The sequence below is a fragment of the Electrona antarctica genome (genome assembly GCF_951216825.1).
Source record: "Electrona antarctica genome assembly, chromosome: 19".
In the NCBI taxonomy this organism is placed as follows: Eukaryota; Metazoa; Chordata; class Actinopteri; order Myctophiformes; family Myctophidae; genus Electrona; species Electrona antarctica.
The window spans coordinates 1,326,940-1,352,828 of NC_136800.1; the positions used below are offsets into that span (position 1 = coordinate 1,326,940).

The 25,889-nt window shown below is 42.0% G+C and overlaps 2 protein-coding genes across 2 annotated transcripts; one reads left to right on the plus strand and one right to left on the minus strand.

The window, feature by feature from the left end:
• Positions 1–519: 519 nt before the first annotated feature.
• On the plus strand, positions 520–4,732 carry LOC306943768 (uncharacterized protein; the record flags this gene model as incomplete). The annotated part of the gene is made up of 5 exons (XM_079530298.1): positions 520–640; positions 1,146–1,445; positions 1,696–2,046; positions 2,492–2,622; positions 2,780–4,732. The coding sequence occupies 5 exons, from the start codon at positions 520–522 to the stop codon at positions 3,107–3,109; spliced, it is 1,233 nt and encodes a 410-aa protein (XP_079386424.1). The 3' UTR covers positions 3,110–4,732.
• Positions 4,733–7,904: 3,172 nt separating this feature from the next.
• On the minus strand, positions 7,905–16,094 carry LOC306943769 (uncharacterized protein; the record flags this gene model as incomplete). Its single annotated transcript, XM_079530299.1, has 3 exons — positions 7,905–8,190; positions 8,475–8,640; positions 16,082–16,094. 3 exons carry the CDS (start codon positions 16,092–16,094, stop codon positions 7,905–7,907), a joined length of 465 nt encoding a protein of 154 aa, XP_079386425.1.
• Between the last annotated feature and the right edge of the window lie 9,795 nt (positions 16,095–25,889).

Genomic DNA, 25,889 nt, shown 5'->3' on the forward strand with positions numbered 1-25,889 from the left:
GCTGAACTGTGGCTCTGCTGTTTCAACACAAAGGAGGTCTGATGCAACCGTTGAACCTGTGTGGAAGATTCCATGTGTTGGATCTCAATCTTCACTGAGGGAGTGTGGAACAAAGGAGTCTCACAATTCCACTGAGAGACTGGAGGTGTTCTGTTCGGGTAAAACAAATAAACAGTGACCTCAACTATTACAATAATGTGGACTCCACTTCACCTCCACAACTCGTGCGTGTGTGCGTGCATGCGCGTGCGTGTTGAAACATGTTGCAAGAATTGCCATTAATAAGATACACGTACGTTGACAACCCCCCCCCCCCCCCCTCTCTCTCCAGAGTCTGTGAGGTTGGTGAATGGGACCAGTGCGTGTTCAGGCAGAGTGGAGGTGAAGTCTAACCAATCGTGGGTCTCAGTGTGTGAAGATGACTTTGACCAGCAGGATGCAGAGGTGGTCTGTAGGGATCTTGGCTGTGGGGCTCCTTCAGTCCTCCAGGGGGCGCTCCATGGAGAAGTGAACGCTTCGATGTGGACCAAAGAGTTCCAGTGTGAAGGCAACGAATCTGTTCTCCTGGACTGTAGAACCTCAGACTCAACTAGAAACACCACCTGCTCACCTGACAAGACTGTTGGACTCACCTGCTCAGGTATAATCTAATAATTTTAGTAATGTCCTCAAAGTATGAGGAGGGAAAATTACCATCTATGCCGCCAAACGTTGAGGACGGAATTGCAGCAAAATTAACCATGTATGGCCGACATTGGCGATGTGGTTGGCCGATTGGCTGGAAGGTGTGCCATTATTCCCATTATGCACTGTGATTGGCTGAGCATGGCATGAGGGTGTGCCACAGCCAGGGACACCCGTTATATATAAGTTGCACGGAAGTTGCATATTCCATGCATATTCCGTGCTCAAACTTTGAGTTTTGAGTTTGACGTTTGGTCAAATCCGTTCCAAGAAGTCACCTGTTTGCCGTCTTGGGAGTGACAGTTCACCATGTGTTAGTGTTAGACAGTGTTAGGAATAGATCCCCACCATCTGTTAACAGAACACCACCATCCATTAACATGGAGTGGGAGAACTGAACACTTTCGGCTCACAAGGCATGTCTGCTCTAAATGGTTTGTAACGGTCTTGTCTCTGTACAGAGCCTGATGACGTCAGGCTGGTGGGAGGAAGCAGTAACTGTAGCGGTGTACTGGAGATGCAACACCAGGGAGACTGGAGACCCGTGGATGGTCAGTCCGACTGGAACCTGAAGTCATCCTCTGTCGTGTGTAGGCAGATGGATTGTGGCTCTGACGTTTCAACACAAAGGAGTCCTGCTTCAACGGTTCAACCTGTGTGGTGGATCACAGCTGACTGTGTTGGAACCGAGTCTTCACTGAGGGAGTGTGGAATGACACTGTCTCAGAATTCCACTGTCACATTGGAGGTGATCTGTTCAGGTAACACAAACAGTGACGTCCGTCTACTTGCCTACTTACTTAACCTACCTATCTACAGCATAGAAACAGGATGTTTCTTTTTCTGAATTAATTTAAAATAACTTTTTTTGCATCGTCTAATTTCAGCAAAAGCCATACAAAAGCCTTACAATATGTTGGATCTCTAATCTTGGTTCCATCTCATTGGCTACTCTATACTGTATGTAAATATCTGCTGTACTATAATTCAATCACTCGTGTCTTGTTACAGATCTTCTGTTTAAGCCAAACATCAGTGTCTTCCCCACTCTAAACGGGGTTTCTGAGGGCCAGCAGCAGGGGCAGCAGGTGTTGGAAGGTTCCAACTTCAGCATCAGCTGCTCCATCCTGCCACAGTACCCAGACGGCTCCTTCCACCTCACCTTCACTGGAGCCAACAGCACACACAACCACACCCAGCCAGCTGTCAATCACTCTGCCAACTTCCTGTTCTTCGAAGCAGGCCCCGGCCACCAAGGGAATTACAGCTGTGCTTATCACGTCGACGTTGTTATAAAACACACCAACGTGTTTTCTCACAATGTCTCCTCTGAGAGCGACATCCTCTCTCTCACCGTCACAGGTAACCTGAATGAAATGACCTTTAAACCATTCTGGGCGGGAACCCCTTTTGGTGTTTTAAGCGTTATGTTATACTTTAGCTGTTGAAAAATAGCAGACCTACAAGCTTGTAGCGCGTCACCGAGTGCCACGCTACGAGCTTGCAGGTCTGCTATTCTTGATACATCTTGAAAATGTGGCTCAATTCTTTGAATATATATATTCTTTCAGAGTGAATTTTTTTAACTCAAATCTTTGCAACATATTTTGGGCCAAATACAGATAATTCTGGGGGTCCTTGACATGAAAAAGGTTGAGCACCACTGACATAGAACTGTTAGCATTTAGAAGCCCTTTTTTAAGAATCGGCCTCAGGTCTAAATGGGTTAAACTCACAATATGAATCTCCGTCAGGCATGATTCAATCAAACATGAAGGTTTATTTGGTGATGTTTTTTTTCCCACAGTCCCTCCTACAGTCCCTCCGACAGTCCCTCCGACACCTGAGGACAACAGCAGCAGAGTTACAATCACTGTGGTGGTGCTGCTGTTGGTGGTGCTGTTGTACCCACCCATCGCCCTCTATTGTCTCTGGAAGGTAATACATCTTTACACAACACAAGACTGGAATGTAAATGACAGTTAAACCAGAGTTCACGTGTCTTCATATACAAACAAACAATAGAGAGATAGGAGGGTTCTCAGCCAGATGATGATTCAGTGACTTAACGTTGGGTGTTTCTGTGTTTCTCCAGGCCTCCAGAAGACATAATGCAGGAGTGTGGGACACTGCGACGGTTCATTATAATGTCGGAAATGAGAACATTGATATCGAGTATTATAATGTTGTTGGTTCTGATTCTGAATCTGGCCTCGAGTATGAAGTGATAGATGAACAAGTAGTTGTTGAATCTGGCCCCATTGAAGAGGCAGAAGACTCAGATTATGAAGAGATAGATCAACAGGTAGTTGTTGAAGCTGCTGGACCCAGTGAGGAGACAGAATACCACCAGTATGAAGAGATAGATCAACAAGTAGTTGTTGAAGCTGGACCCAGTGCTGAGACTGGAGTCCAGGCCCCATAGACCCTTGAGACGCTCGGGTGGCACAGTAAAGTAGCTGTGCCCACCATTGCGGAGTCTGGGGGGTTAGAATCCACCACAATGCATCTGGCTTTGTCGAGCATCTACACGAACACATTTGGCCCATGTTCGGGGTAGAGAAGCCGGGCGGAGAGGGTGATATATGTATATATAGTCACTGCACATAATCCTACAGAGTATTCCTTCCTGTCAGCAGGGAGTGTTGGGTGAGAGGAGTCAGATGAAGGCTCTACATCCTCCCGGTAGGAGCTCCAGGTGAGCTTGTGACAATGTACAGAAATGTGTGTGGGGGGCAATACATTGGCATAATGAGGAAATTGGGGAGAAAAAGGGGCAAAAAAGGGGGGAAACGAAAAGAAAAAATTATTGACAGGAACAGACAGACGGAAGAACAAGTACTGTACTTTACCTGGTGTTTGTGGTTGTAAATAGAAATTGGGGAGAAAAAGGGGCAAAAAAAGAAAAAAAGATTGACAGGAACAGACAGACATTAGAACAAGTACTGTACTTTACCTGGTGTTTGTGGTTGTAAATAGAAAGAATTCCTCCCAGTCCACACAGACCAAAGCTAAACGAGGACAGACATAAGATGTGATTTTGAAACGGAAGCCTTGTTGCGTTGTTATTTAGCTTGTTATGGGAGCATGGTTGAATCAATGAATTTAATGTCACGGTCAGTCATCCATGCTGGCGCTGTATAATACTACAAATATTATTAGTCCCAAACGTCAGGCTCAACCGCCGCCTATGCAGGCAGTGACGCATCCAGTCAGGATGCTCTCTGTGGTTCCTCTGTAGAAGATAAGATTATGGGACCATGCCCGGAGAATTAATATCCCAAGCAGGCAACAGCAACACGTAAATAGTTGTGTAGGAGAATTAAAATAGTCAACTTGATGAAGGGCTATAGTCAGTGGTTGCTATACAATTGTTACTTTTACATATTTTATGTGATTAGGGTATTAATATGAATAATCTTGCATTGTCATTCAAGCTAATGTGTAATCCCTCCATTTTTTGCTCTGTGTTTTGTTTATATAATTTTTTACAGAACAGTGTTTGTTATGAGCAGTAAACCATAGTGTAAATAGGAGGTTATTGTTTCTTTTCATAGGCTCAACTTATGTAACTTAGATAGCATTTTATGCAGACATACAGTAGCACTCTATAGTGTATACGCATAGCTTCATTATATAGATATTCCACTGTTGCTTACGTATGATTCATGATAACATTTTTTATGTATTTGATATATTACCATGTTTTTGTTCTTTGATTATTTTTTTTAAGATTTAAAGATTTTTTTTTAAATCACAGTTAAGCAACTTTACTTTGTATTGTATCCTTTTCTTTGTGTTACTTATCTCTATTGTTGGATGAACACCTCATTGAAGTTGGTATACTGTACATATAGTCCATTATGAAGGCATGAAACCCATTCAAAGTCCATTGATTTCAAAAGCGCATTGGAACTGAATGCACCTTCATTACTGTAAAGTCGACGGTTGTGACTTAACTATTCATACAGTTTTAAACAGTTGAATTGATGAGATAATGTAATGTTTGTTTCTTTGTGCCTTTTGAAATAAAGACAAAAGTCCTGAAAATGAAGAATGTTCTCTCCACAATGTGTTGTGTGTAGTAGAGGAAGCTCCCATTGGTTACCATGAACACAAACGCATCCAGCAGCAGCAGCAGGAGACAAGCTGCTACGGTAACTAAACTGACATTTTAACAAAAATATTTGGCCATGAAAGAGCCTCGTCAAACACATTTTCATTCAAATCAACACGAAAACAATTAATGCAGAGTGAAAACATCACAATAACGCACACGTTACACCAGAGCAAAGAACAATGAAGAATCAGAAATCATCATCTTCAGGGGGGTTCCTGCAGGCACTGAGGCCGGGGCCACTGGAAAATATATGCAAAACATGTGTTCATTCTAACGGAATGCATTTTGTTCTCAGTCCCCCTGGCCAAATGAGATATAGCCTATAGTCTTCTGGACTATAGGCATGGCTATTTATGTACGTGTATGTAACATAGGCCTACACATAAATAGCTACTATAGGCTACTAACATACAGTATGTTAGTAGCCTATGCATGCCTGGGCATACAGTCCTACAAGTGTGTAAGACTCACCTTGTGGTTTTCTGGTTCTCTTATGTAGATCAGCAGGGTCACCACTGTCACTATATACTCTAAGCTGTCACTGCAAACACAATCTGAGAACCCATCGTCAAACAATAAAGGAAAAACAGCCCCTTTTTGCCAGTCAACAGTCTGTCTCGAGAGACTACTGCTAACATGACAGCTAAAACTGATCATGAGCTAACCTAGAAGTGTGTTACATGAGCACCCCCTGGTGGACAAACTTGTAAACAGCATGACATGCAGTATAATGGCATAATGGACTGAACAGACAACCACTGCAGTGGAGCAGTGGTTCCCAAAGTGGGGACCGGGGACCCCCAGGGGTCCTTGAGGGAGTTCCAGGGGGTCCCCAGCTAAATGATAATTAGGAACCAAATGGACCCTTATGGGTCTGTAACTCTGACGGGTCCATTTGGTTCCGTTTGTACACTCTCAGAGTTAAATTAACATAGATTTGTTTAACACTTCAAATGGCCATAACACCGCTCAGGGCTGGATTTGAAGGCTAGCTGTCAAGCAGCCTGAAAAGAGACCAACTCTTTACATTGTAACAAGGCCCAGCTTATGCAATAGTTAAAGAGGTGAATATATATATATATATATTAACCGCTGTATAATGGGGAAATGGTGATTTTGGCCTCGAAGGTTTGAAAATATACAAAGATCCCAAATGCATGCTTCCGATTTATACCCCAAATGTTAATCATATTGGGGGGCCTCTGAACAACGAAGAGCCAAAGGCCATTTCACTTTCACTGATAGGAGCACCACAAATGCACAAATACAAAGGGTAAACGTCAAGTCTTGATACTCCTTACGTTTGCTTATAACTGCCTTCAAAATGATATCTGTGGGGCAGATGTCTTACAAAAAAAAGCCATAAACCATGTTGTCATACTCAAATTGAACTTTATAGGACAATATACAGTGCAAATGGGCTTAAATTGATGCCAATATAAGTGCACCTCCAAAAGCACTTTCACTTCACATGTAATAGGGGGCACCACAAACATGAAAAATGAGTCTATAGAAAGAGGGGTCAACCAATATTGTGGATTTTATTACACCACCTAGCTCTGGTCCATAGCCCTAATGCCCTTTGCTGCCGTTGCATTAAGGCTCTGCCACTCTTTGCTTCTAGCCCTCGCATGAAATGCAGACCAGCCTCTCCTCTGTAGCGGAAATATTAAAAACCATACTCACCAATACAAAGGCGGCTTGTGTAATTAGAAAGCCTACTTTCCTTAGTGGATGCACTTTGAGGCTGAGTGGTCATTGTTTATAGATGAATCACCGCCTGAAGGTGATTTATTTATTTATCTGGCATTTATCTAGCTGGCAATGATTCTTGAAATCACTAGCAAGTAAAGTAAAATATAACGTTGACCATTTTGGGGAACACAACGTATGTGTTGATATTGTGGTAACTTAGAAAAGAACATAATCACACTCCACTAGTTCTCATTTTTGATATGATTATTATGGATTTTTTCCTCTTGCTAGAGTTGTAAATGAACACTGAAAGATGGCAAAGTGCCATGCCAAAACAAAGTTTGTATTACAAATACGTATTGGCCCAAAGTATTGTACTAACAATTCACATTGTGGTTGTAATATTTGTTAGATTGACTGATTGATTGCTTGATTGCTTGATTGAATACTTTATTAACAGTTTGCAGAAAAAAAGCACAGGAAAGTATACAGTTCAAGACAAAATCTGCTAAGAGGATCTATAACTCAAGATATCCATGGCTTGTTTCCATTGAGGTCCTTCATATTAAATTCCTAGATGTTACATTACCATTTAGAGTAAATTCACTCATAGAAACAGCGACTCATTTTCAAAGCCAAACACATGTATTCATGTGTCAATTACAGAAGGCTACAAGTCAAATAAAACAAAGGAAATCAAAACCAAGACAAAAGAAAATTCTACATCATTTTTTGGACGAAATTTAAATACATCATTTGGTCATTGATATATTGTAATAATAAATAATGAATAATAATACAATTTAGCAAAATAACTTGATTTAGCACATTGTCTACAAAATTTGTATTATTGCTCTTTAACATCAAATACAAAGTTACATCACATGCTGTCAGAATTAGGTATTCATATACAACTCAACCTAATAAACCAAATGCAGCCCTAGTATAAAGTATCACACAAATAAAACACATTTACCGGTAAACCAAAACCACCCCAGTATACCACATAGCTAATACTTGTAGTATAGTATATTAATCTCATAAATGAAGAAAGTATAAATAAGTTGGTATTAAAAACTTATTCTTTGCACTCTGCATTTATCCTGTCAGGTTTTATGATAATTACATTGCAAGTCACTCTGCTTAAGACTATCTGCAATAGTCTTATTTGCCAAAAAAGTAAATTTTGACTGAGTTTGTTAACTTGGAATCCACATCAGTGGCAGTAGCTGTTATTTCTGTGAAGCCAAATTTGACTTGAAACTTGAATTCACGATCCAGCCCACGTTTAGTATTTGGCATCTCAACGTCAAATGAGTTAAGTTTTTCTATTCCCCACTCATCTACATAAAGCGGATTTATCCTTTCTGTGCGGTAAAACGTGATACGCACTGATGTCGTGTCTCTACGCGGTGGTCTTAAGATGTGGTCTCTGGTTTCCTCCAAAACCACATATTAATTTATTGTCACCAGTGTTTTGAAAAGTCTTATCTGAGACAGCAATGCCATAAGTAAAAGGACTTTTTAGTGATACCACTACCTTTGGGCATGTTGGGTTTCTTCCCAACATGACAGCTCCCTTCAAAACTGCCTCCTGGGCAAATGCAGGGCACAGTACTTTGCACTGAGCACCAAACTGCTTGGTAATGTGTTTGCGTAGAATCTCACTTAAGGCATAACCTCCCACGGCACTAACAGAAGGTAGTCAATGCTGAGATCCTTTTGAAAGATTTTTTCCAGACTTTTAGTGATGCCACTCAGGCTTTTCTCAAAAAAAGATCTCATCTTTGCTCTTGAGAGTTGGATCGACCCATCGTCCCAGCTGACACCTTGCACATTCTTGAAGTCATTCTCTATTGGTTGCTCTTTCTGAGCCAACATATATAAGTTCATAGGACAGGAGATCTCTACATCTTCATCCACACTCTTAAGGACAATGAAGTTATACATCAGCTCTTGAAGCTCACTGGGATACCTTCTTTCAAAGTCATTCCAGACATTTTCAGAGAATATTTCTTTCAGGCAACTTTTAAAGTTTATGGTAACCTGCTCCCCTCCCACACCATTATCAGAGACCTTGTGCAGCTCTTTCAGGGCTCCTCCAGCCAATACTTCATGCACCGTGATGTCAACGGTACCGCCTGTAACACAACAATGTTAGGCTTTAGAATATGAACAGAGGAAGAATGTATAGTGAAGTTGCATACATTTATGCAACTTCAGAAACCCAGTTCAGAAACCCGTCCACCAGTGACATCATCGATGGTGAATCCAAGCTAATGGAAACGGCAGGCTTTCTTTTCCTGAAAAGTTGCAATGCAAAAGTTGAAGCCATCGTTCTCACGATAATACAAATCTAAATATATTTTAAAACAAATCTTGTTTTTTTAAAAATCTGCCTAATGATGATGTCACTGGTGGACGGGTGTCCGAACTGCCCAAAGCCCTCCTATGAGACACAGACTGAGTAGGAAAAAATGGTGGTGTTTTATCATGAACATTAGTGAGGACCAATTATATGAAGAGATGTTGAAAAGTGGTGAACTGGTCCTTTAAGTCCTTCAACTGCCTCCTCCATGCCATGCCTGATAACTGGGGGCTTCTCTGCCAAGTCAATGACACCAGCTGAGGCAGCTGACATTGAATTTGTTTATATTCCTCAAACAAATTGCAGTTTACTAGAAGTATTATCCAAATTCTTCTGATTCTGATTTGCCACTGGAGTCCATATTTGTCTTTGGCCCCGGTGGGTCCCTCGGGGCATTAAAAGTAAAAACCTGAACAAATAAAACTAACACACTCCAGTAGGTTCCTTGGCTTGAACCTACCTGTGGACTATACCAGGGACAAGGGACTTGACTTTCCCCCCTTTGCTCCGTCTACTGTCTACCTCATGGACCCACATGTAGATTCTAGTATCTACCAGTCCAGTGTGTTTTGCAAGTTAATCCCATGTACAATGCACTGACTTTTACCTATTTGTGTGTTTTATTATTTTTAATTCTAGCACCTTAACTATAACATCCATAAGAATATATAATGTGCAGTATACGTACACTGCAGCCTGCTATGCTCATGCACATTTATACATTATGTCAGGTTTATGTGTAAATTTGTAGATTTGTCTTTTTCTTTGTCCTTTCCCCCATTTATTTTTCTGTGGAAAAACGATATAATGGGAACTATGCACTAAAACTAATCCCACTCTTCCTTGTGACAATAAAGCTGATTCTGACGTGAGCATAAAGTGGCTTGATAAAAAAATAACATATTATAGATCTTAGCAGACGCTCCAGAGCACTGCAACTTACAAAGTGCAGGATCAGAGTAAATGTCACTAACCCTAGTCAACAACACAACAACAGAGTTAAATGTTTACATAACTAGAGTCCAAAAAAAATGCAATTTAGTGCTGGAGGGGTGAGCTAGGGCTAGGGGGTGAGGAACGTTAGTGTAGTGGCAGCGGTGGCCGAACGGATAGCGGAGCGGTCTTGATACCGGAAGGTCGCCAGTTCGAATCAGCTGTCCGACACGTTAAAATTACCACCGCTGAAGTGCCCTTGAACAAGGCATTGAACCACTACGATGAAATGTTCTATGAGCAGGGCCTGGCTGGAAACAAGTTCTTGAGCTTAGCCCAGATACCCTGGGTAAATATAGTAATCATTTCATTTCATTTCATTTCATACAAGGAGAAAGGAGTGCAATGGGGTGAGATGGAGTCTGAAGAGGTTGTCAGACTGTGGTGGATAATGGGGAGTGAGTATGTAGTCCTGACTGAGAGGTGAGGTCAGAGGTCATTCCCCAACTTGGAGGCCAGAGTAATGATGCTGCAGGAACCAAAGTGAAAGCTGCAAACTACCATGTTAAGACAGACGTAAAGGCAACACAGAGTAGGAGTGCAAGAACAGAGAGGAGACCGCTATAGGCCCGAGGCTGAGGTGTTTCAGTGGTAACTGAAACACTGTATTGCATTTTCATATTGCAATACATTATAGGCATACAACTCTGACATACAGCTCTGAAGTCATCTGAGGAATTCACACGTCACAAGTGCCTGTTGATTAAGTCAGATGAGAAGCTGATGAGACAGTTACCATTGTCTGAACAGTGCTAGAACTTGTTGAACAAGTATTGTTCCTGTGACACACCGTTGCTCCAATCAATTGCAGCCTCTGATGTGGCCCCTGGGGTGACTTTTTTTGATTGATTGAGTAATTTAACAGATTGTAAAATAGCACAATGGAACAGATTTATTCAAAATAATGCTAAAAGGATAACCCGAATAAGCCCTCAGGGCTAGTTTCCACTTGTTCATTAAGGTCCTGTGTATTTAATTCAGCGAGACATTTAAAGGCAAACAATCCTAGGTTCAAAATGTGTGATATGAATGTACCTTTAAATACTTAAGCATTTACTTTAAATTTGACTGAGCAACTTTCCTTTGTAATTGAGTAATGCATCACCAGGAGTATACTTTGACTAAAGCACTGGGTTGAGTAGGCCTACTCTGTAGTGTAGAGCCTCAGTCACTTTAACATATACCTCCCCCCACCCCTCTTCCCCTCACTGTTTGTTTTTTCCCAGTTCACCTCCTTTTATGATGATTTCCTGTTTGTTGTTATATAGAATTGTATATTTGTACTTCTCTAAATGTTCTGATGAATTGAAAACAGTGGACCCTATTGTAAACAAGTGTAATGCTTTATGGTGTCGTCCACATGCAGTTAACAGTTTTTGTATTGAGTTGTGCTTGAAATGTACTGTAATTCTGCAAACTGTTAATAATTACATCAATCAATCAATCAAAACCTGTAGTAATGTCCAGGACCCTTCACATGGGTCTATTGCGGTGGTGTAACTAACGAGCCAGCAATGGGCCCCTGTGCACTGTGGTCTCAACACCCACAGCCCCACAAAAAGAGGACAGTGGGCTTACTGTACCCTATTTGCGTTTTATTTTTTATCGTGTAACTGACACATGAATAAATGTGATTAATTGGCTTTGCAAATGAGTCGCTGTTTAGGTGAATGAATTTCATGTAACACTAAATGGTAATGTAACACAGGTCGCGTGCACGGCTGCACACATCCGCCCACACGGGTGAGCGCTGGCGCTTTGGCATGGGGGGGGTCAGATCAACATATGGAATGAATTCTGTACTGGCCATATATGGAGCGTGTTTTGAGTGTACAGGGTTTTTAAAAATGCTCAAGTATTTAAAAATACATTTATTTTTCATATCACACATTTCGAACATGAGATTGTTTGTCTTTAAATGTCTTGATGAATATAATACACAGGACCTTAATGAACAAGTGGAAACTAGAGGGCTTATTCAGGTTATCCTTTTAGCATTATTTTGAACAAATCTGTTCCATTGTGCTTTTTTTTTTGGCAATCTGTAAAATTATTCAATCAAAAAAAGTCACACCAGGCCCCACATCAGGGGCTGCAATTGATTGGAGCAACGGTGTTCTAAAGGTTGGATCATGAGTTCTAGCATTGTTCTAAGACAATGGTAACTGTCTCATCAGCTTCTCATCTGACTGAATCAACAGGCACTCATGTGACGTGTGAATTCCTCAGATGGCTTCAGAGCTGTATGTCAGAGTTGTACAGTATGTGTGTATGCCTATCTTATAATATATTGCAATATGAAAATGATGCCACTAATACTACTAGTCTGTTACCACTGAAACACCTCAGCCTCTGGCCTACTCTTTGTTGTCTCCACCAGGCCGAAGAGGCATGGGGAGAGAGTATGTTTTCCACTCCGTCTGTGTGTCCGTCCGTGTCCGTCCGTCCGTCCGCGCGCGTCCGCGCGCGTGTGTGAGTGTGTGTGTGTGTGTGTGTGTGTGTGTGTGAGTCCGTCCGTCTGTCCGTCTGTTAACAGCTAATCTCCGGCACCATTGACCCGGTCGATGCCAAATTTTGCACTAAACACAATGTTTTGGGCCGAACAACAACCAAAATATTGTGTGTGTTGTCATGATTTGTCACAACTCGAGTTGGCTTTGTACGACGCTTAAAAGGTCTTTAAATAAAAACATTTTGAAATGTCTATGGGAAAAATGCATTGGGAATTATTTCCTGGGCCTGGCGTCGTCATGAAAGGGGCCGGAACTGCGATGCTCTATTGACCGATTCCGTAACGGGTCTCATGGTCGCAGCCTACGTATTTCCTGTAGGCGGAGACGACACATCTGCGGTTTCCCCGCACCAAGCTTCTACTACATTGAATGGAAAAGTGACTTATATTAGTCTGCCTCAAACGTTACTCTTTTACCTGCTTTTTACTAAAACTAACATTACAAAGATGCCCAGAACATCGGGATGAACCTGTGTAGTTTATGGCTGCTCCAACAGTAGTGGCAACATTCAAAAAATTAAATAAAACGGAATGTCAAAATATCTACCGCGGTGGCTGAGACCAGAGCCATTGAGTAATGGTTGAGACAAAGCAGTGAAAGGTCCTGAAAGATACATAACGTCAGTCTTACCCAATACCCAATCTTTCTGTTTTAGGAACACAAGGCTGCTGTACTTTATACCTCATGCTTTAATGCTTAGTATTGGTGCGGGGAAACCGAATATGTGTCGTCTCCGCCTACAGGAAATACGTAGGCTGCGACCATGAGACCCGTTACGGAATCGGTCAATAGTCATGTGTTCAAGACGGATCTGTCCGATATTTCATATTCCATCCTAATTGGCTAACATTGGCTTTCAATTTACGTGAAATCTTTCACAGACTTTCCTACTACTAGGCTGAGGAATATATCCCACCCTTTTCACATTGGCCTGTTATAGCGCCACCAACAGGTGGATTTTTGCAAAACCCATTTTTGGAACAAAATGCCTCAAATCATCCAATTGCCATCCAAGGCGAAATGGCACCCTTTTCACATGGGCTATTATAGCGCCACCAGGAGGCCACAACCTGACCTGCCCTGGTGGTGCCCTGAGGGGCACTTTATCTAGTTGCCTTTCTGTCTTAACATGGTAGTTTGCAGGTTTCACTTTGGTTCCTGCAGCATCATTACTCTGGCCTCCAAGTTGGGGAATGACCTCTGACCTCACTCTGGATGGATTATGACAGCTCCGTTCCACTGTACTCAAAAATGCTTTACAAATTAAAACAGGGTAATAACAGAGGTAATGGGTTTAAATCTGGTCAGTAGTAAAAGTAAGACAATTAATTCAAATTGAAAACAAAAAATTAAAATAAAGTTAAAATAAGATAAGTAGCCTAACCTAATTCCAGTAGTAGTAGTAGTAATAGTAGTTGTTGTTGTTTACTTTACACTATACTGTCTATTTGTGGCTTCTTGTCTTTTGGCCAGTGATAGATATTTTATAAATTAACTAATGTTAACCCAAGGCCACAAGATGGCAGCATTGTTTCTTTTTCTCATCATGCCGTGGTGGTGATCTGTGAATTTTAAGAAACCAATATCAAATATGACATGATGTACAGTAGGCTACACCATTTTACAGAATCCACCTTAAGTAAATTTTATATAGCAGATTTTATACCAGGTAACAAGACTTTACATTAAATAGAAAGATTTCCACAAACAAAGTAGTTACTGAAAGTTTTCTATGCATTTCGGGGGGTTGGGGGTTTTAACCAGAGATTACAGCTCAGACATCAGGTGAATTTTCGGTAACACTTTATGTTAAGGTCGCCTTTATAATGCATTATAAACTCATTTATAATGCATTATAATGTGCTTATAAGGCATTATAACACTCGTTATAAATGTTTAATCATGTATAACAACTTATAACCACGTTTATAACATATTCATGTTCATAATGCATTATTATGCTCAGTGGAACAGCATATTATAACTATTATAACTTAGTTGGTTATAAAGGCACATAGAGAAGTGCTGTAATGTCTGTGTCATGATGCATTATAACCAATGTGTTTATTAAATGGAATAATGTCTTATAAACATCAATAATATGAGTTTTGTCAATTTACTTAAAGGTCACAAAGTCATGCTATATGGTATTATAAAATGATACAACTGCTAATAACCATTAAAGAATGTTGCCACTTTACTTAAAGGTCTCAAAGTCCTGCTATAGCATATTATTGATGCTTATAAGACATTATTCCCTTTAATAAACACTTTGGTTATAATGCATTATGACATTACAGCACTTCTCTATGTGCCTTTATAACCACCTAAGTTATAATAGTTATAATGAGCTGTGCCACTGAGCATAATAATGCATTATTTATGACCAGCACTTATAATAAGTTATAAACGTGGTTATAAGTTGTTATACATGATTATAAACATTTATAACGAGTGTTATAATAATATAATATAATATAATATAATATAATATAATATAATATAATATAATATAATATAATATAATATAATATAATATAATATAATATAATATAATATAATATAATGCATTATAAAGACAACCTTAATATGAAGTGTTACTGAATTTTCCTAGCAGTGCTGTACTTATTACTTGATTACTTAATTGCAGACAGTTTTGTCAGAAATCAAGAAATATGTAATAAAAGCAGAAAACGTGGCGTGTCAGCATGTGCAGATGTTGGTACCCTGCCTGATTGATTGATTGATTGATTGATTGGTTGATTGATTGATTGATAAAAAATTCTATTCACAGTTTGTAGAGTGGGTACAGTACAGGTCAATACAAAAACTGTTACGAGGATAAACCAGAAAAAGCACTAAGACTTGTTTACATCAGGGTCAATTCATCAGAACATTTAAAGACATACATTAACATATAGAAACATGGGTTTTCATAATAAACATCAATAATTTTAAAAATCACACCTGTGTGTGAAGTGAGGGGCGCTCTTATCATCATACATCATTATACATCATCTCATTCTCAACCAATGGCACATCTCCCACCCAATCAATGCCGGCCAATCACAATTTGCGTCCTTACATTTGTCTTCAATTCAATGTTTGTGTTTTTTCTTTATGTCTTTATGTGTTTTGTCTTCAATGTTTGTGATGTTTGTTTACACAAACACTCAAAGCTGGGCATTGGAGGGGCCAGCGCCCCTCAAAAAAAGATTGCATGTAGGTATATATAATGTAGATATAAGTGTGTGGTTAATAGGTTCTCCTTGATCTCTCTCCCACCCCCACCCCCCACACGCTCTCCATCCCTCTCTCTTCACTGCCTCACACAATGCCAAGCGACTCTGATGATTATTTATTTTTTGCCGCGTTTCCCGCCGCTTTTCCGGAAAAAGAAACGTGCCCAGTCTGCAAGGACCTATAATGTGCATAATCCTAGATTGAAAGCTGACTTTGGACACTTCACTCCAGGGCCGCGGGAAGATGTTTACACTAGCAGGTGCTGAACGTTCAGTAGGGGGTGCGCGCGCGTTAGCGCGCGCCGCAAAATGTGCATGCACGCGCCTCGTGCACGCGCATTGTCGCGTGCACGAGAAAACTGACACAGGCAATTAACCAGGATAAGGTGCTGATACTGTGATACAGCATATTTATTAAGCCTAGTAACAGAAATCTGTTTAATTCCAGCCCCCCCAGCACCCCTACTTCCCTCAGCCATGCTTCACTCCCCAAGCTGTGCTATGCTTTAAACATATATTTTTGTGTGATGATGGATTGGATCAGATGAATGTGGTCTTTGCATTGCATAAAGCCCAAACCAGTGACGTAGAGTCTGTGGGGGCCGGGGGGCCAGGGCCCCCATGAGGAATTGGACCAGGGATCTCGGCCCCCATGAGGAATTGGACCTGAATATATATTCGCCTCGGTTCGTCCCGTTTGTGCCGCATCAGGTCGCGCCCGTTCGCGCAATTCTCGCTTGCATTGACGTTGTATGTAATCGCGCTGCTCTAAGGCAGCACAGCCACCGTTCCTCTTTTTGAGTGGTGTAAACCACTCCTACAACTGGCTTTGTTAGTCTGTCTGTCTGTGCTCAAAAAATGAGCATGGTTGATGCTGATTGGTTGATGCTGATTTCATTACGTCAGACATTACGTCAGACCACAGCTGATCAGGCTATATAATACCTTACACCACTCAGTTCACACGGGTGTGATTTTTATACTTTTGTATAGCCTATGTGCAATGATTAGCGCTGTGCTGAAGCAGGTGGAATCAATATATATCAATTCTCTCTCTCTCTCTCTCTCTCTCTCTCTCTCTCTCTCTCTCTCTCTCTCTCTCTCTCTCTCTCTCTCTCTCTCTCTCTCTCTCTCATGGGCCCCCATGAGGATTATGAAAATAATTCGTCCCTGGCCCAAACCACACCAATAATTCGCCAGGCAATTCTTTGCAACCAAACAGTTGCGAGTAGTTGCATGGAGCTGCATGCCACAGTGCCGGCCCACCGTATAGGCTACGTGAACTACGCGACCGCCTAAAGCCCCGGGAGTTGCTAGAGCCCTAAAATGTCCGTCATGCATCCAACAAGCTTTGAACTGAGCAGATTGGACTTTCCGTTCCAGAGATTATTGCGTATAAAACATCTTGTAAATGGCCATGTTCGCTGATTTCAGGCCATTATTAGCCGTTTTTCTTTAATAACATGGGCTAGGAAGGTCGGACGGCAACAAACTAGATATACCCGAACAAAGTTCACTATGAGCTTCATCCAACGCAACATTTTTGTGAGGGTACCTACCCTAGGGGACACGGGGAGAGTGCATGCAAACTCCACACAGAAAGGCCCTTTCGCCAACCCCGCCCAAGGACTGTCTAAAGAGGACAAGACGCGAAGACCGTACGGGCGACGCCATGTTGCTCCATGGAAGGAAAGAAACATGCGCAATGGGCTATATGCAGCCAACACTTCCGCGTTCAGCTTCCTTGGTCTCAACTGCGCATGTTTCTTTCCTTCCATGGAGCACCATGGAGCAACATGGCGTCGCCTACGGTCTTCGCGTCTCGTCCTCTTTAGACAGTCCTTGACCCCGCCTCGGGTATGGGCACTGATGACGCGGAGGAGGGAACATGCCCCCAGTGCCCACAGCGTCCCCAGCGGGAATCGAACCCAGGACCTTCTAGCTGTGAGGCGACAGCACTACCGACTGTGCCACCGTGCCCGGAAAATAGTGTGCACTGGTCACTGAGCTCCAGTGTTGGGTAACTAACACTACCTAACTTAATATATTACGTAATATATTACCGGAATACGGTAACTTGTAATATAATACATTACTTAACAAAAAAATTGTAATATATTCTAAAAATCTTTCTGTATTACTGCATTACTTTCTGTATTACTTTCTGTCTGTCTGTCTCGTTGCCCGTGGCTCTGTCTTGTGACATTGTGACACTACGTAATGTATAATTTATAATTATACTAAATATTTAATTGTTCGATTTGAGCATTTAAAAAAAGTAATATGTAATAGTAATATTAATATATTACTCTTGCTCAGACAGTAATATGTAATACAATATATTACTTGACAAATTAAGGTAATAAGTAATAAGAAATATATTCCAAATATAAAGTAATATACCCAACACTGCTGAGCTCTCATTGACTCCAGTGCATTCTGCCGAACTTCCGGGTGTAGTTGTGTAGGCTCCCATGAAAGCGTCCATGAAAGTGTCATGGCGCAGCCCAGTCACGTGACCATGTCTTTTCCTTCTCTAAGCTTCCTTGCCCTGCTCCAGGAGATCCCCACATTTCACTTCTGAAAGGTATTATATCTTCAGATTCTCTAAGCTTCTCTTGCTATATCCAAGTCTGTTGGATTGTTTTATCCGTTACGCTCGAGCGGTGCTGCGTAGCCACATGTGCCAGGGACCTTCAAAGACACTGTTGTCTCGTAATCATCCATAATTCACAAGTTATACTCAATACTATTCAACCATATGTCTAATTCAACTGACTTAATTGACTTGACTTCATGAGGAAAACAACCAAGAGGATAATTAACTTAACTAATAAGACAAATATGCCATAAAACATTATACTTGCCTTCTACAACTAAAATAAAAACACCTTCAATATTTTATTTCTTTCATAAATAAAGAATATTTAATAATAAGGAATAATAGGAACTGCTCCTGTCGCAAGTTGATGATGTATGCATACATGGATGGAATGTATGGAATGCATATGCTAATCAAAAACAACTTAATACTTCCTAAGGATCATATGAGCATCAAAGCAATATTTTAAATACTTTTTATTATCACGTGCATTCCATATATCCAATAGGGCTGGACCACACATGGACATATGACATCATCAACTTGCGACAGGAGCAGTTCCTATTGAGTGAAAAATGCTCTATTTATGAAAGAAATAAAACATTGAAGGTGTTTTTATTTTATAGGCAAGTATAATGTTTTAAGCCAAGGCATATTTGTCTTATTAGCCAGGGATCATTTTAAGAACTCCATTTCTCTGGTTTGTTAGTTTAAGTGGTGCTTAATATACCACAACACAAAATGTTACGGGTTTGGGGAGGAGCGTGAGGGGAACCCTGGCTGTGTTGGAATCCTGGAAGTAGTGAAAGGATTTTAGAAATCCGGGGGAGTGGGTGGAAGCAGGGCCGGATTAACACCTCTGAGGGCCCCTGGGCACTGAAGCTCGAAGGGCCCCCCCTTCACGCGCGCGCAAAAATTGTGCGGTTTTGGAGCCGTTTTGGGGCAGTTTTATGCCGTTATATTAGCCTATTTCCGGTCGCCTACCCCCCCCAGACACCATTTATTTCAGGGAAATTTTATGTGGAGCTAAAAAAAAAGAAGAAAAAAAAAAAAAAATCTTTTTTTTTTTTTTTTTTTTTTTTAGGGGCCCCTGGTGGCCAAGGGCCCCTGGGCACGTGCCCAAAGTGCCCTATGGTAGATCCGGCCCTGGGTGGAAGGAGCTGTGAGACACTGGGTTTGTGGAGGGAGCCTGGAACAAAACAGAGGATGAAGGTTGCTGCCGAATACACTAACCACACAGTAGTAAACGTCCAAGCGTCGGGCACCACTTCTTAGCAGCTAACAGATTCTTCCAAATCTTCATCAAACAACATCTGTGGGGTTAAGGGCAGGTCAGTTGGCTGGTCAGTTAAGCTTAAGCACAGTACCATGGTTGGTAGGTACACCAATTTGGTACACCAATTACTAGTAAGTTTGGCACTGTGGGCAGGTGCTAAGTCCTGCTGGAAAAGAAAATCAGCATCTCCATAAAACTTGTCAACATACTGAAGGACAAAGTGCATCTATCCTGATAGATGGCTGTGTTGACTCTGGACTTGATACAGCACTGTGGACCAACACCAACTGAATGACACACCACAAATCATCACTGACAGTGAAAACGTCACACTGGAGTCAACACAGCCAAAAACAAAATGGCGGCGAGCGTGTTTTGGGGTGAGCCTCAAGTTTGCAGATCATACCACAGTCATAGCATAGGCTAGACCACAGACGGTGATGAAACAGCCTACACTACATGTAGGAGCCATAATGTGATATTTGACATATGTGAAATATATATGTCAAATCATCAAATGTGAAGTCTAATATTATTGTTGTTGACAATTTATATGCACATTTAATTGATTGATTGATTGGGCGCTGCACTGGTATTGGGTGGTGGTGGGCGTGATCACCAGATCTGGAGCGCTGCCACGCTAATAATATGGCGTCTACCTGAGCACAATAGTGTGGGAAGTTGGACAGAGGGGGTGAGCGTGGGAGCGACATTTTCTGTTTTATGAAACAGAAAATTGCATTTTCATAAATGCAATTTTAACATCCACGTTTAGGTAATATCGTTGCTGGGAACTGTTGTACGTGTTGTGGTGGAATAAATGGTCAAACTTATGGCTTGGAGTGGACCTGCATTCTTTGCATGCACGTCATCGGTGTCTCAGACTCTCATGTTCAGCTCCTCTCGGCTTTGTAGAACAGCCTATACGAACAGCCGCAATACTACAGGAGAGAAGTGGAGAACCTGGCACAATGGTGACAGGAGAACAACCTGGCTCTCAACGTTGACAAAACAAAAGAGCTGATCTTCGACTACAGCAGACGTACCTCCCATGAAACCACTCTCCCATCCAGATCGGGGTGCTGCAGTGGAAAGGGTCCGAGAGTTCAAATTCTTGGGGGTGCACATCACTGAGGCTCTCACCTGGGCAGTACGGGTGGTGAAGAAAGCACAACAACGCCTCTACTTCCTGAGAAGACTCAAGAAAGCTGGCATGGGCACCTAAACGCTTTCTACAGAGGCACCACAGAGAGCATCCTGACTGGCTGCTTTAATAACTTAATAACAACTGGGCTGTCTTTAATAACTTTTTGGGGGCCTCGCCCTCAACGCTTCTGGAGCAATGCTCTGCGTTAGTGCAGTGCTAGTACACCTAGAACGCCCAGGGGTATTTAGGACCATTAAATCAGAGCGCCCAGCGATTTATAGCAACGGAGCACATTTAGCGACGCACTACACATTTCTGCTAAGGAGTCATGGCCAGGCACTGGTGGTGGCACTGCCAGTTGCAGTAGTCGTGGCACATCAGGCATCAGAGGTGGACGCGGAAAAAGGTGGCACCACCAGCTGCAGCGTTCGTGGCACATCAGGCAGCAGAGGAGGCATCAGAGGCGGGCGCGGTAAAGGTGGCACCAGCAGCTGCACATCAGGTGGCGCGGCAAACAGAAGAGATGGGGTGAACGGATGCCCAGCAGCAGAGCAGCACTGAACTTTCAGAGACCTGTCAATCAAGACACGGTACTGTCTGTCAGAATGAGTACTTTGTACAAACTTCCTTTTTTTTCTGGGACAGAAAATCCACTCGCGCCAGTCGCGTGTCAGTCTCTACCATAGAGTAATAGTGATTTTTTTTAAGGAGACATGATATTAGACATAGCAACCTTGCATTGCAACCTTCACTGACAATCACAATGTTGATTCAGTCATCTTTTGTTATCTGGGACCTTTGAATGCAGGTGTTGTGTATCAGCAATCAAGTGATTACTAGCAACTTTGTGGTTAGTCCAGCCACAGTAAAATAAGGCAGCTTCAGTTTGACGTCCATCCTGTTTCTTTATGTCCTTGAGAAGAAACGTATTTTTTCCCACTCTTCTGCTCTCACCACACACGTGTACTTATGTGGCTATGCAGTGAGTTAAACATAAGCTTCTGTTAACAAAGTAGCCAAGACAGGAGCTGAACTTGACACATCATTCTCCATGACATTATTATGTTATTTATTCACTGGTTGTGGTTACATGCACAAATCAGAATGAATGAATTCCGAACAGAGATTCATACCCAACTGTTTACATGGAACCTGAATAAAAGTATTCCTATTCCTCAATAGAGCGTCGCAGTCCCGCCTCCTACCCTGGACCAGGAAATGAAATCCAATGCATTATTCTCATAGACATTTCTTAAAGTATTTATTTAAAGACGGTTACGCCGCGGACAAAGCCAACTCGAGTCGTGACAACTCATGACAACACAAACAATATTTTGGACCAAACAAATAATTACAAAGAAGAAAAACAACAAAAAAAGTGTTGTAACCTGCCGTTTTTTTCTTCTTTCTAATTATTTGTTTGGTCCAAAATATTGTTTGTGTTGTCATGAGTTGTCAGGACTCGAGTTGGCTTTGTCCGCGGCGTAACCGTCTTTAAATAAATACTTTAAGAAATGTCTATGAGAATAATGCATTGGATTTCATTTCCTGGTCCAGGGTAGGAGGCGGGACTGCGACGCTCTATTGTTTACATGACCAAAGCATTCCTTATATATATATATATATATATATATATATATATATATATATATTATATTATATATATTGAAGCACAAAAGGAGTCCCTGCAACCACACGCGACTTCCACCCAAAACAACCCCCCCAAAAAACACAAAAGAAACACACACACAGCAGCATGAGGCGTAAAGAGAAGTGGTGTTTGGGAAAGTTTTTCCCAAAAGATTTCCCAAGAATGATAATTTGGTTACGTAACATCGGATGGTCGAAAAGGATATGTTGTCCATCAGCGTAGTCAATGGCGAGGGTTTTCAGGAGTTGCTGCCTTGCAAAAAAAGAAATCACGGGTCCATCGAATTGGAGCCCATTTTAAAGAAAAAATAAAGCTAAACTGGCTAGTGGAGTTTACGTTACGCGTGTGTGTGGCTCTTACGACCTCCTATTGGATGGCACTCACCAGTCACCAAGGAGAGCTATTTGACAATGATGTGCCGAGGAGTGCACGTTTCATCCACCAGTCAGCTCTCCAGCCGTCACAGACACAGCACTTGCAGACAACCTGGTAGGCAAACGAAATGATGAAATGAAATGAAATGATTACTATATTTACCCAGGGTATCTGGGCTAAGCTCAAGAACTTGTTTCCAGCCAGGCCCTGCTCATAGAACATTTCATCGTAGTGCCCTTGTTCAAGGGCACTTCAGCGGTGGTAATTTTAACGTGTTGGACCGCTGATTCGAACTGGCGACCTTCCGGTATCAAGACCGCTCCGCAATCCGTTCGGCCACCGCTGCCACTATCCGTTCGGCCACCGCTGCCACTAACGATGCGGTGGAGGCTTGGGGACTTACTTGGGAAAGTGTGCACGTGTTCACAACAACGCACACCAATACAGGTGTGCACCAAGACAGGTTGGAGCAAAAATAGCCAATCTACAAGCTCAAAACGCAGTGCGACGCATTTTGAGCTTGTAGATCAGCTATTTTTGCTATTATTTGAATTGAAATCCTGAATATTTACAATTTTTGAATTGTAAAGCTGAAAAGTACGTCCAACATAACAACTTAAATTACAATACAAATACATTGGACATAAAAAAACACAATAACATTTTAACCTATTTAATAGTCTCTCGAGGGCAGGTCAGGTTGTGGCCTCCTGGTGGCTCAAGCCAATGTGAAAAGGGTGCCATTTCTTCTTACGCCTTGGATGGCAATTGGATGATTTGAGGCATTTTGTTCCAAAAATGTGTTTTGCAAAAATCCACCTGTTGGTGGCGCTATAACAGGCCAATGTGAAAAGGGTGCGATATATTCCTCAGCCTAGTAGGAACGTCTGTGAAAGATTTCACGTAAATTGCACGCTGCGTTCATGATTTGAGGCTTTTTGTTCAAAACGGGCCAATCTTGCAAATTTTGAAAGCCAATGTTAGCCAATCAGGATGGAATATGAAATATTGGACAGATCTGTCTTGAGCACATGACTATAGAGATACTGTGTAACGATTTGCTGGATTTTTGGACAAAAAAGGTCCTAACATTGATTTGGTGTATTTCCTAAATTCCTTCTGTTTCTATGTTTCCTATGTTCTTAATCTTTTGTGCTACCGTGCATGCATTTTTGCGGTAAGAACTGTAGCACTGCAGCCACACGTGTGTTAAATGTATCAATGAGAAGGTGATGTGACCACCAATGATCAATGAGTAGGTGATGTGACCACCAATGATCAATGAGTAGGTGATGTGACCACCAATGATCAATGAGTAGGTGATGTGACCACCAATGATCAATGAGTAGGTGATGTGACCACCAATGCGTCAACTGCCCTTGTGTGGCTTGGCGGTGCAATAACACCACCATATAAGTAATAATATTCAAAATAAATCAAAACACAATTAGCTCCTCCTACACGTACAGGCAGTGAATGTGTTTAGGAATCAGGATCAGTACTTGCTTGCTTATTTATATTTTACCGAGCACTTTATTCCAAGAATGGCAGTACACCACATCAGTCGTTTCATCCAGTATTGTATTCCTATTCTTACTTTTTATTGTATCATAGTGTTGGTCCCAAGTCCCACCTACATTTCACTGCTAGTATGCACAGGCCTGTGGCAGTATCCTTCTGCCAGGAGCACAAGGAATCAGACCATGGTTATTTTAGACAGGAAACACTCATATCAAAGTAGATTCACCATTTAGTGCAACAAATGGTATACAGTTAAAAGGCTCCACGCTCTGGGAGATATTTGAACTTTGTCTAAGCAGCATGCTATGCAAAATATCAGAGAGCATTAGCAAAAACCCCAATGGGTATACAAGAACAGCACATATCACGACAGTTAATGAGATTAACTTGAATCATGCAAACTTGAAGCATACAACTTGAATGCATTTTAACGTTAAAGCCATTAATCAGATTAGAGCTGTAACATTTAATTCTACTTTACTTTAGCCGCAATACTACAGGAGAGAAGTGGAGAACCTGGCACAATGGTGACAGGAGAACAACCTAGCTGCTCTCATAATTCACAATTCAACATGCAGGTGCCCTGACCAACCTCTTGGAGCCACTATAGAGCTGTGACAGAGATAACCCTCCATATCTGTCTTTCCTGCACTTTGTTGGGTCACCTGGCCAAGCTGGATGCATTATGGAGGACTTGAACCCCTATAGTCTCCGCTGTGGTGGGGCAGGACTTCACCCCTGTACCACCTGGGGCGGCGGTGGCTCAGGGGTAGAGTGCCTGGATTGGTAACCGTAAGGTTGCCAGTTCGAACCCGGGCTCCCGCAGAGTTACTGTCGAAGTGTCCTTGAGCAAGACACTGAACCCCTAATTGCTCCCGATGTGCTAGTTGGTGCCTTGCATGGTTTCCGCTGCCATCGGTGTATGTATGTGTGTGTGAATGGGTGAATGTAATGCACAATCTCTGTAAAGTGCCTTGGATAAAGGCGCTATATAAATGCACCATTTACCTGGACACCCCGGTGCCGTGTTATTAATTTGATTGCTTTGCTTTTGCATTGCATTGTTAAAGCAGTGTTTTATACTATGGACAGATGGATTCATGATATACAAAGGCTTACATGTGGATTCAATAAGTGATGGACTGATGTCTGTGTCATGATTAAAAAAATCACACCCGTGTGAAGTGAGTGGTGCAACTCCGTGTGGGTTGAGAAATGACAGAGTTACCGTGTGGCCGGGGGTCCCTCTACTGTACCCTCTACTGTACTGTACTGTACTGTACTGTCACTGTACTGTATGGCACACCCATAATCACCATATATACAGTTAATATGTGCGTGTGTGTGTTTGTGTTAGGTTGCGCACAGGTGGTGAAAAACAACCATGCTGTTTTCATGCTCAGACGCACCCAGCCAGCCAGCCACCCACCCACATAGCTCCGTAAGTGGTTGCACCACTCAAAAAACCCTCTCGAACTGACTGCAGAAAATCCTTGTCCTGTGTGTGTGTGTGTGTGTGTGTGTGTGTGTGTGTGTGTGTGTGTGTGTGTGTGTGTGTGTGTGTGTGTGTGTGTGTGTGTGTGTGTGTGTGTGTGTGTGCGTGTGTGTGTGTCTAGCGTGTCTATGGTTCCCAGAGGAAAGGAGGGTCTTTTGGCCCAAGAGGGTGTTTCTAATGGACACCAGGCTTCCTTCCACAGAGAAT